Source organism: Halichoeres trimaculatus, unplaced genomic scaffold, assembly GCF_033239565.1.
Source record: "Halichoeres trimaculatus isolate MK-OKI-2021-1 unplaced genomic scaffold, fHalTri1.1 fHalTri1_scaffold_6, whole genome shotgun sequence".
Lineage (NCBI taxonomy): Eukaryota > Metazoa > Chordata > Actinopteri > Labriformes > Labridae > Halichoeres > Halichoeres trimaculatus.
In genome coordinates, this window is record NW_027437184.1 from 18,073,921 (window position 1) to 18,086,239 (window position 12,319).

The 12,319-nt window shown below is 39.6% G+C and overlaps 1 protein-coding gene across 1 annotated transcript; it reads right to left on the bottom strand.

Annotated features, from left to right (window-relative positions):
* Nucleotides 1-949: 949 nt before the first annotated feature.
* On the bottom strand, nt 950-9,827 carry vsig10l2 (V-set and immunoglobulin domain containing 10 like 2). The gene is made up of 12 exons (XM_074671706.1): nt 9,605-9,827; nt 8,366-8,716; nt 7,631-7,906; nt 7,159-7,434; nt 6,193-6,480; nt 5,856-6,113; nt 5,487-5,777; nt 4,689-5,036; nt 3,843-3,965; nt 3,744-3,768; nt 3,528-3,628; nt 950-1,277 (listed from the first exon to the last, which is right to left on the bottom strand). Exons 1-12 carry the CDS (start codon nt 9,678-9,680, stop codon nt 1,165-1,167), a joined length of 2,526 nt encoding a protein of 841 aa, XP_074527807.1. The 5' UTR covers nt 9,681-9,827; the 3' UTR covers nt 950-1,164.
* Between the last annotated feature and the right edge of the window lie 2,492 nt (nt 9,828-12,319).

Consider the following 12,319-nt stretch of genomic DNA (forward strand, 5'->3'; position numbering starts at 1 on the left):
TGCAAACACTGACAAAAATTTGTTTTGTGAAAGACTAAGCATCTCATGAACATGTTAACAAAATCAATAACAGGATCAGTTGAACCCGTGCCATCATGCAATCAGTTGTGACTCATATGAGTCGTTATAAGTTTTTAGGTTGGATCAAATTTTATTTATTGGTTCACAAAAAAATGGATCATAAAAAGCAAGTGGGTCAGGTTATCAACACTTTGTTTCAGTTTGAGATTATGCCCTGTTTGTATTGTTCCAAACTTTAGAGATAACTTTAATTCAAGTCAAGAAACTAGATCATAACTAAGGGGAGAGTTAAGTCTGGATTTAATGAACAAAATGTGGAAAGCTTTCTAGTTAGTTTAAATGATAAAACATTTTCATAATGACACAGATACTTGAGACTTTATTTGGAGTTTGTTTTTGAATATGCATCATGCCTGCTCTGACCATGGCAATACAGGGTTAGGACATTGTGGTCAAAATAAAACACATTTAAAGAATCAAGATTTTTTTTTCCTCAAAATGGATTTAACCCAATAGCTGTAAATAACAAATATGAAAATTAAGTTTAAATTATCTATATTAAAGTTTGTCTGGATACAAAGTGTAGTCAGAATAATCCATATTTAATTTCCTATTTAAATCTAAATCCTTGTAAATTTAATCCAATTTGGATCTAATTAGAGTGAAAGAAATAATAATTTAACCCACTTTCATTAATATGGGACTAAAATCCAATATTTTGTTGCATCTTTTAGCTCTCAATGTTTTTTTTCAAAGCAGTAGAGCTGCTCCAGGCTGGCTGTTAAAAAACAACAGGTGCCTTGCTGGAATAACCAATTAAAACAGTAAAGTGTTTTCAATGGTTCGCGCCCACTTTGTAGCCTGTTTGTAAATTAAATAAATTTAAATAAAAATCACTCCTGTTAAATGAACAGTGCACTCCCATGGCTTTTAATCAAAAGCATCAAAAAACTTCTCAGGTTTGTGCCTCAAGTCACTGTATGACTAAAGAAAACATATATGTGTCGTTTATTTCTGTTATTGTACTATGAGTTGCAATCTACTGTAAATCACGTGCTACTACTGCTGCAAAGATTGTACCAACTGTGTACAAATACATTAATTTCAGGTTACATATAACGTACAAAAGTAATTGAGCATGGTCTATGAGCCTGTTGCCTGTACGGTGATGGTGACGTTGACAGGCTCATCTCCAGGGGGAGGGGCTTGTGCGGTGGTGAGGGGAGAAGACGCTCGTGGTAGAGCCATGGTTGGACCTAAAAAAAGAAACCCATCAAAGTTAATTTTCATAGAGTGAAAACTATTTGGTGATTGAAAAATATAAGTTTGTGATTTTTAAGCAAGATAAGGAGATCCGTAACCATATAAATATACAGTTTTATGGTTATAGTTGGTGTAACTGGCTAAAAAAGGCATTATTTCAGTGGGGGACACAATAAGACTAGAACAATTGCATGATGGGCCCTTGTCAATTCAACCTCATCGACAGGGCTAACTGTCGCTAAACCTAAAACTGGGTTGCATGTTTTTTCAGAGCAGAGACACTGAGGAGCTATTGGGACTAAAAAGTTTTTGAAATGGAAAGAAAAGACCATCTGAAAGTAAGGACTTTGCACCCAGTGAGTGTTTTGATATCTGGGGTTTTTAAATTATAGGCTTTCAGAACAAATCACATGCCGCCATTGATCACATACAGTGCAGAAATAAGTATTGAAAACTTTTTTCTCATCACATTTATTTCCAAAGATGCAATTCAAACAAAATTTCTACCAGACATTGGTATTAACTCAAATAATCCACACATGAAAGTAAATCACAATGTTCAGGTCCATAAATAATGATTATGTGGAATTAAGTGCGATAACACAGGAAAAAAGTATTGAACACACTAACTGAGACTCATCTAATACTTAGTGGAGAAGCCTTTGTTTGCAATGACAGCTTCCAGACGCTTCTTGTATGTTTTAACTAATCACCCACACTGCTCAGGTGTGGCCCATTCCTCTGCACAGATTGTCTTTAAATCATGAATATACTTTGGTGCCCTCTGGTGAACCCTTTTCTTTAGTTCTTTCCACAAACGTTTAATTGGATTTAAGTCAGGTGATTGACTAGGCCATTCTAACAGATTGATTTTCTTTTTTTTTTTAAACCATTTGAGAGTCAACTTTGCCATGTGCTTTGGATCATTGTCCTGCTTGAAGGTCCAGCCATGTCTCTTCTTCATCATCCTAGTGGATGGCAGCAGATTTAGATCAAGAATTTCCCCATACATGGCTCCATTCATTGCTCCGTCAATTATATGAAGTTTGACAATACCATGAGATGAGAAACAGCCCCATGCCATGATGCTTTCACCTCTAAACTGCACTGTTGGTATAGTGTTTTTTGGGTGATGTGCAGTGCCATTTCTCCTCCAAACATGATATGTAGTATGACAGCTGAAAAGTTCAATTTTGGTCTCATCTGACCAGACAACATTCTCCTAGTATTCTACAGGCTTGTCAAGATGTTGTTTAACAAACTTTAAACCAGCTTCAACATGTCTTTTCTTGAAAAATGGAGTCTTCTCCTGGCTGAGCGTCTATAGCAGCCATGACGGTGGAGTGCATTGCCTATTGTTTTCTCTGTAACAATTGTACCTGCTGCCTCCAAGTCTTTCTGGAGCATTTTCAGGGTGGTCCTTGGCTCGTTGAGTATTCCTCTGACTATCTTTCCAACTCCCTGTTCAGAAATCTTGCAAGGAGCTCCTGTGCATGGCCTGTTGATGGTAAGGTGGTGCTTCTTCCACTTGTGAATAATGGTCCCAGCGGTGCTGACTGGAATATTCAGGTGCTTTGATATAAGTCTGTAACCAGTTCCATTCTTATGCTGAGCAACAATCATGTTGCGAATGTCTTCAGAGAGCTCTTTGCCTTTACCCATCATGAGGTGTGTCGTATTTAACTGCTTGGTGGAAAAACAACCTTTTTTATAGGACCATCAATTTGCTCTAGCCCAGCTGATGTTGGTTTGCACTAATTAGAAGTTCAAGTAATAATTTCTGACAGATTTCAGGTGGTATGGTGCATTTCCTTACCAAAGTATAAAGCCTTTCCATGGTGTGTTCAATACTTTTTTCCTGTGCGATCGTACTTTATTCCACATAATCATTTCTGGACTTGAATGTCATGATTTCTTCTCATGAGTGGATAATTTGAGTTAATACCAATGTCTGGTAGGAATTTTGTTTAAATTGCAGCTTTGGGAATAAATGTAATGAGAAAAAAGTTGATGTATTCAATACTTGTTTTCCCCACTGTATGTCTGGGTGGACATTGACAGATGGGGCGATCTTGTTGATTATCTTAAGCTAAGGAAACAAGGTTTATAACTTCTCCCTATTTTGATTACGTACAATTTATTTACAAATAGACTTCAAGCTGTACAATAATATCAAGGAATGTTTAACTGTTATTAGGTCAAACAAGTTACTACTAGTGATATTAGATGTAGGTTTGTCTTGCCTGGACTTGAGGATCCACCAACCTCTTCTATTCCTCCCTCCGAACTGGCCACCACTTCATCCTCTGGAAAGTTGATATTCTCCCTCGACTGGCTGTGCTGCCTGGACACACAAGGACACATCTAACGTTTTGTTTCTTTTGTTTTGTTTTTTTCTTACTTTGACAAATAAGTATTTTTTCATGGTTAGTGTTTCAAAACAAAATACAGATACTTACAGACCAAACAGCAAATCATGCAGTCCTGTGGGCACAAACATGAAATATTAGAGCAAAATAACAAGATAGTGGTGGTAAAAGTGGTGAAAGGGGACTCACGAGGGTTGTTGTGGCGGTTGCGGATTAAGAAGACGAGCAGCAACACGGTGAGGAAAGCCGCCAAGAGCATCCCTCCGAAAGCTGCTCCAATCACAGCGGGTAGCACGTTGGAGCCCGGTTCCGCTGCAACACATCACAGTTACATATTGCAAAATAGAACAACACAAACAACAGCTAAATTATAAAAATGCCTCACTTTGTTCATGGTTCTCAACCCATGACAGCATTAAACTGATTCACAACAGTATGAAAATGATTGTGTCTTTGTAAAAGTAAATTGTAAAGAGAATTCTGCGATGTGCATTTCTATATCATAGATCAAAACTGTAATACTTGTTACAGCAGAACAAACGCATCTTTAGTGTTACTTTTTAAACCTTTGTTTTTCGATATTGCATGGGTTGAAAACCACTGGCCTGCCCTAACTTGACACCTGACCTATAAGCCTCTCTACTTTCTCAAACCTAACCTGGTTTAGTTAATGTCATCACATCCTATACTAACAAATAAAGACTTAGTAGTACAAAGAAAGTCAGAGAGAAGGTAAAGAGCAGACAGGGAAGGAGGTAAAAAGGAAGTGGTTGGAAAGTGTAAAGTGTGTGTGATTGTTGTATTGTGTATTTGTTTTGAGTTTGTGTGTGTGTGACTTTCACCTAAATAGATAAAAGAAAAAAAAATGTTAGTAGCATCAACAATATTTCATTAGTTCATATCTTTTGTCTTTCCTCACAACCTCTGTCTGTCTGTATTTAACTTCAGAAAACTGACTTCAGCCTCTCTTTGCTGGGTTATCTACAGGTTATCTGTATTTGACCACACTCTCCTCACTCTGATCACTTGCTGTACCTGGAGATTTTGCTGGAGAGGGATGTCCTACGGTGCGGTGGTTGACGGGTGTGATGCGGAACTGGTAGGTCTCAGTTGGAGTCAGTCTTCCTACTGTATGGGATCTAACTTCTGGGTCCTGGATGATGTTACGGTACCAGACTGGTGGACCGATCTTGTAGTCGATCTCTGAGTCATTCGTGCTGCCTCTCCGACCCGGTCGCTCTGACATCCATCGATGCTCCACGAAGAAACCTGTCCAGCCTCTTTCCTCCTCACTCTCTACCTGCCACTCCAGCTCCACCTCCTTACGCTGTCGACTGCTGTATGCTACTTTTACCAGAGTGGCATTGGGTGGCATGGGGTGTCCTGACAAAACACAACCAAAGGTCAAGACTAGAGTTCAGGCCCTGAGGAAAGAGTCTGAAGATGTGTCAAAAATGGCAGTCACGACAGAGCGTGGTTGTGACTGTTAAGGGAAGAGGTCACTCTTGTTGGATAGTGCTGTACGCTCCATCTCCCCTGGCTAACAGACTTTTGTTGACTGCTTCATCTAACCTGTCTTTATCATCTTTTGGGAACACTGTAATTACAGTGGTTGACCTCAACAATTTTTTTAAATGATAGGCAGGTCTGTTATGCCAACTCAACATCAGGGTGTTAGCAATTTCAATGTTGTGATCCTGGTGTGAGCATTCATCTCATTGCCTTGTGGGGAACATGAATGTGAAAATGTTCTCAAGAGATATGGAAATAGTTTTCTGTTAAAAAGCTTTGACAGAAAGATAACATACTGTGACGACAGTAAAAGTTCCTTACTTTTGACCACTAACGTGACATTGATGTCGGTTCCTCCTACTGCATTGAAGGTGGAGCACCTGTACTCGCCGCTGTCTTGGGTCTCATGCGTATCTCTCACTGTCAGATTTGCCCATACTGGTGTTCGCAGCAGCTTGTATTTTGGAGTGTCTCGAACATCCACACCTTGGTTGTTGAACCAGGTGATTTCAGTGGCAGGTAGGTAGTTGGACCTCAGATTGCAGGTGAGTTGAACATCACTCCCCTCATACACAGAAATGACTTTGCGCTGTGTCAGCAGCACAGGAGCCTCTACACAGGACAAAGTTGATAAGAGATCAAGTAACAACTGATATTTGTGTTTTAGTGTGTCAGACAATGCCTACTGACCAAGTGTGAGCCTGCAGGTCTTGGTTTGTGCTAGAAGTGGATGCTTAGCATGACAGGTGTAGGGTAACCCGCCTCGAGCAGTACCATAGCGAAGGATCAGAATGTTGGAGTTTTCTTCTCCGCTTTTGCCATGACCCCCTGGGCCCTCCCACCACACCAAGGCCTTTGGGGTGCCTCCATCCCAGGAACAGGACAGCAGCAGATACTTTCTGTTGTTAGTCACATATGCAAAACACACTGGCTCTGCCGGGGGGATGTCTGATGGAGAACAAGTTTCAGTGAGTGGAAGACATTCAAAAGATACAGTAAAGAAAAAGTAAATGATAATATTTCTTACACGAGCGTGTGCTGCACTCTAGTGATTGTTTTAGTGCTATGTGGGAGCCGACACATGTGAACAAGCTGTTATTGGAAGTCAAGTGTTCAGACTGCAGCAAGATGGCAGTGTTGGTCAAGGAATTTGTTTGCTGGCCCATATCAGTGTCATTTTGTGCCACTTGTTTCAGGTCTCCGGTCCAGTAGAGGGAGGCGGAAGGAAATCCGCCGGGCCAGGAGCAGAGCAGTCTCAGAGAGGTGTGATTCAGAGCTGGCTCCACAGAGCAGGATGGGGAGCCATCGGGTGGATCTGTGGGGATAAGATACAGCGTAACAAAGCAGGAAATTTGGGTGGACTTTACATGGGAGCATTAGGGCCATAGGCTATTAAGGACAGACAAGCAAGAGGGCAGAATGGCAAGCATCCGGCCTGGTAGCCAACCAACATTTGCCATGGCTGTGAAATCACAGCAAGGTACCTTGCGCAGAGTCCAATCAACTTCCCAGATGACCCGAACGTGCAGGAGGATTGAACTTCTGCACTTCCAACCTCTGCTGTGTGTGTGTGTTTATGTGTGTTGGTCTGTGAGTGTATAAAGGATGTGTATTTACAAACTCTTGGTTCTGATTTGAAGTTTTGAGTGAGTGCCAGGAGGAGGGAAAATTGAGGGTTAATGTACTAAGCAGGGCAAGAGAGAAGGAGGTGGTGGTGAAACACTGGAAATAGAAGAGGTTTAATTGGAAGTTCAGGGAGTGCTATATCAGTAAAAGATTAAGTATAAATAAAGATGAAAATTCAAAGGTGATTAAGATCCTGGATTTGTGTTCTCCTAGTCCTGTTCTTTAAATGTCAAATCTGAATCTAGGTCATCGCCATTTGTAGCCCCAAGACAAGAGGAACACAGGTTGAGACTGATTAAAGAGATTTACTGAGGAGCAGGAGGATTGATACCACTGGCCAAGGTGAGAGGTCAGAGTTCACACTCACAGTAGACAGTCAGGCTGATGGTTTTTTTGGAGCGGGTGTTGAGGTAACTGTTCTGTGCCAAGCAAGCGTAGTCTCCGGTGTGCATGCGGAAGATCTTGGTGATGGTGTAATGGGGTCCAGCGTAGACCTGGGAATTGTTGTGAAACCAGACGTACTGACTTGCCGGGTTGGACTGGGCTTGACACAGTAAAGAAACAGTCTCCCTTTCCACAGCAGAGTAACCACGCTCTGTTATTGTGTATGGAGACACGTCTATCTGAGGGATGTCTGGGCCGACTGAGGATGAGAAGAAAAGACAAGCTGTTTTCAAAATATCATACCCACTGTTCCTTCTATTACCTTTATACTCTTGTGACTCTTGTGATGATACTCTTGTGTCATGCTTAAGAAAAGAAACATACCAATGCACATATCAGACATAAATTTAAGGTAGGGATCCCAAATCTTCCTTCAAGCCTCTGAAATTACTCACAGATTGTTTCCAGCAATATCCGGTTGGAGGTCTCTCTGTTGACAGCATTGCTGGCCACACAGCGGTACCAGCCAGTGTGGTTACGGTTGACATTTGTCACGTTGATAACGCTGGTGTTGCTGTGTGCAAAAGTTGTGATGTTGCCACCACGTGTTTCATGTTGCCACACATACTGAATCGGTCCAGTCCCATTTTCCAAATTGCAGCGCATCCACATCGTAGAGCCCTCCACTGGAGAGGCATCACTCATCAGGAGGTAAGGCTTCGTAACTGGAACTGTTTCACAAAAGACAATCAGACATATTTAGACATATTTTTGCCCTTAACTGTGGTTGAAACATATAACTGAGGCATTGATTATACTTCTACTTTTATCTGTGGCCTGTACAGGTATGGGTGACCTCAGGTAGGGTACTGGGACCTGAGTTGCCCTTTACCTCTATACCCAAAACAATGACATGTCTTGCTTTATATGAGAAGTAACAACCTTCAGTCAGTTTTTAGACTAAAGCCTGAATATCACCAACTCCAAATAAAGGGTCATGTCAACTAAACATCCACCCTGTTTGCTACTTTTCTATGGAGAGTTTATTGAGCATTTGTTCAATGTCCTTGATTTAAACAGTCAGTTTCCTGCACAACAAGTAGGGTCTTGGACAGCACTAGTGTCTTAAACGGCTTCCCAATTTCCCTGCCTAAGGTTCATTGGGTGTTTCAGAGTGAGGGCTGCCTTACTTCTGACGACCAAGTGCACGTAGTAGTAGTACACCTTTGGCTCTGTTTCGATATTGTAGAAGGCCTGGCAGGTGAACAGGCCATGAGCTGCCACAGGTAGATTTTCGATGCTCACAGCTGCGCTGTTGGAAATGATTGAGATCTTCCCAAGTGTCTCCGCCAGCTTCTGGATCCTCGTTCCTTTGCCCAGGTCATACACAACCGCTCTTATAGCTTCAGTGCCTGGTTTGGTGAAGCTCCATATGTACATGTCAGGTAAGGTGGCCCCACACTCCAGGATCACAGCTCTGCCCACCACCCCATACACTCTGGTGTCCTGGTACACCACCTCCCAGTTCTGATTGATCTTCACTGCAGGTGGAGGGACAGGACACACAGGTGTGCATGTGAAGGAACAGAGCGCAGGCAAATGAGTGTGGGTGTAGTGTGCCCTGACAGTGTTGAGTTACAGAATTGATTACACTGTGAGCCTCAGAGAACTTCGTCATAGTTCAGGCATTCAGAACAGATAACCAGATTAGTCAGACTGTTTTTCCATTTACATGTTTTATCAATCTTTTTGTTTCAGCTATTATTTTTCTGTTTTTACTGAAAGCCTTAAAAGAATGTCTGAAATACAACTGTAAACATTATACATAAATTATTTCTTGTTATCATATCTTTTGGTAGGACGCAAGCTGTGCTAAACAAACTTACATAAAATAAAATACCAGAACAATTAACCTCTTTTCTCTATTAATTCTTCTGAGGATCTTTATCTCACCTCTTTGTTACGACCAATAGCATAAACATGACAGACTCCAAGTAATAAATTGACATGCTTGTACATCCAATGATGGGACTTTGGTCATGAAGTGACATAGAAAATTATAGATGTACCTGACATTTAGGAAACAGTGCATCCATTTTCTTTTGATGAAAGAAAGTTTTTATTATATTAAATTTAAATGAAATCCTACTCAGTTAATCTCACAGTTGCATTTTTAGTTTATCCTTGTATTTATTTATTTATGCTTTATTTTATTTTCTTTAATTGATGGTGTTTTTATTTTAAGACAAAAACATGAGCTATTGTTACAAAAAACCTAATGGTGTTCTTTGAATCATTTTTTTTATTTCAGCTGAATTTCAACAACACCGTTCAAACAAATGACTAAAATTCTTATTAACTACTCAGTTTATCTCACAACTTCATATCTGCAGCATTGGTGCTAATAAAGCCAAAGACACTGGACTTACCATGAACTGTAGAAGTAGTCTCGCTGGTGGTGTATTGTAAAAAAAGAAAAGCCAGCCCTAGCAGTTGGGCCACCATGGTATCATGATGATCCTGAGTCCAACAACCTCTTTACAAAAAAATGTTGTGGACATGAACAAGTAGATCCTCAGGCCACGTAAACAGCGACGCATAGGTCACCCCCTACCTGAGGTCACTTCTTTTTGGTTTCTCTTGTCCAGAAGTTTCTTGGAGAATCCCGTTTCAGGCAGTGACTTTATTAGACTGAGAGTAGGAAGGGACTGGGTCACTAAACTGATTTGGGCTGAATTATTCATGTGTTTTCCTTTCTCTCTATCCCTCTATACTTCTTTCTTTCTCGTGCAGGGTAGAATAACACGGCAATACTGAGCTCATCTATTAAACAGGACATGAGAGGACGGGTTAGTCTTCCAAACACACCTTCACATTAACTAATAGCTTATATCAGTGCTCGTCACGTAAACATTCCTCCACTCAGGCCTTCATTTTCATCTCTGTGTTAATCTTCCTATTCTTCAGTTCCAAATACAGATAATGTTTACTGACAGTCTCTCAAAGTTAAGAATATTTTAACTATGATGTTATGTGACATAGTGTGTGATAACTTCTCCTTTTCTCTTTTTAAAATATAATCTTTTTAATACGAACTGAAAAGACAGATTTTATAAGATGTACAAACAATAAAAGTTATTTTTTTAAAGAAGCTTTAAGCTTTTTTTTACTTAGTGTAAAATCAGGTCTTTGTTGAGTTGTGAAATTAAAGGCCTCAGATTTTAATTTCAGTGAACCAGAGAGCAGAGTAAACTGCACTGATGGGATTAGGATTAAAATAGATTTAGAAATCTGGCATCTCACAGAGTTGGTCTGTATTTCCTCATAACATGCAACATGCTGTGACCTCAACACTCTACAGGCAGCAGTTTTAAGATGCAAAGCCTTGGTGTCCAGTTAATGATGCACTGATTCTGTACACAGCAGGCCATAAAATTCTTGTTATTCACTGTTTTTGAAGATATTTAATGATAGTTGAAGTATTTATTTCAACGAGAGGGAGAAGGAGAGGCTATTGTGTGGAAGCATGAGAATGTAACGTGAGATGTGTGTCATGAATAAATGCAAGACAGAGATCAGTTTTCCTCTCCTGGCATAAACAAGAAGTGATATGCTGTAAAACCAAAAACAGTAACGAGGAAACAAGAATAAGCATATTCAATAACCCAACTCGAATGAATTACAGTAAATAAACTAAAATTATTCAACCGAGGAGATCCACATGAAACCCCTTAGCTCTAAAAACAATGCTACTGCTATACAGACCCAAGAAGAAAAAAAAAGAGAGAGAGAAATTATACAATAAAAATTGCACATAATAAAGATGTGCCTTTTTTGTTTTAAATCCTAGTAAGAGATGAACACTTCAGTGATATTATACTTTAAAATTGGACTAAAAACATAAAAATTGTGTGACCTTTATACTGCTTTAGGCAGGAAAGACAAATAATGAGATATGAATATAAACTGTTCTGTGGAGAGAATCATATAAAATATGCAGTTTTATGTGAGACAGGCAAGAAGTTCAGTACAACTCAGACTTGGACAATAAAACTCATTATGCCACTGAATTTCATCAGTACACTGGCAGCTGTAGAGACTCAGACAGAAATTCAAGGCAGAATGTGAAAGTGAATTGTTTGTCTGCAAAAACTGTTTTATTTACCACATTGGGGCTGCAGAAACACCCAACTGATTCTATGCTAAACTGATAGTTGATGTAAATTGAAAAGGATCCACAGCAGTTCATTTTTATAGCATACCTGCCTGAAACAATAAAATGAGATATTAACTCTCTTTAGTAATGTTTTTACCTGTCAGTGTCCGAAAAGACAAGATATCTCTCATTTTGCCAATAGCTTCAGTAAATTGACTAGCTTGCTAGCTGCTGACTTTATTTGCTATTTGATGCTGTGCTGTTTGCATTAAAACAGGTTTATAGGCTACATTTTTATCAATAGCCGTCTGCTATGACCAAAAGATAAAACCATAAGCTACAATAGGTTAGAGAACATTAAAAGAAACATGATTAAACAGCCCCTTTAAAGTTTTCTACAGTTCATGAAAGCTTTCACTAACAATGCTGTGGTTAGCTTCAGCTAACACAACTGACTCATCGTGGATTCAAGGGTACTCAGCAGACCAGTAACCTTGTTTACAATGCTAACTGATTATCAAATCTGGGTTTCAGTGCATGGATAAGCATATTTTCCATTTAAAGTCAAACCAAATGTTGATTTTTTTTATGTAAAAAAAAAAACAACTGAACTGTGTTTGACCCATATGAGATTAGGCAAAACCAGATGATATTTAGTGTGATGACAGTTTATTGCTTACAGAAACCGTGACTAGGCTAATCCTCAGAAATTAATGTGTGCACACGCTAGTAGATCTGTGAGGCTTTACTGTCAGAGCCGAGGGTTAATGTTAGCATGCCATAAAATCTCTGGGGATGCTAACATGATGATATTTAGAAGATATCCATGTTTTTAATGATTTTTTTTGATGATAGGTCTGTTTTAGTCAGATCCAAAATAGCAAACTGACTAGATCAACATTGTGAACCAGTGAGTGAAGTATTACTTAAGCTAAAAATAGTTAAAAAATGAAATATAAATTGGGCAGGTGATCAGGCAGATCACATT

What these genes read in the sequence shown, in the direction of transcription:
- vsig10l2 (XM_074671706.1), bottom strand. Translation starts at nt 9,680, where the DNA reads ATGGTGGCCCAACTGCTAGGGCTGGCTTTTCTTTTTTTACAATACACC. An exon ending in CATCAGCCTGACTGTCTACT is followed by an intron (nt 6,481 to 7,158) that starts GTGAGTGTGAAC and finishes TTATCCCCACAG; the next exon opens with ATCCACCCGATGGCTCCCCA. An exon ending in AGAGTGCAGCACACGCTCGT is followed by an intron (nt 6,114 to 6,192) that starts GTAAGAAATATT and finishes GTTCTCCATCAG; the next exon opens with ACATCCCCCCGGCAGAGCCA.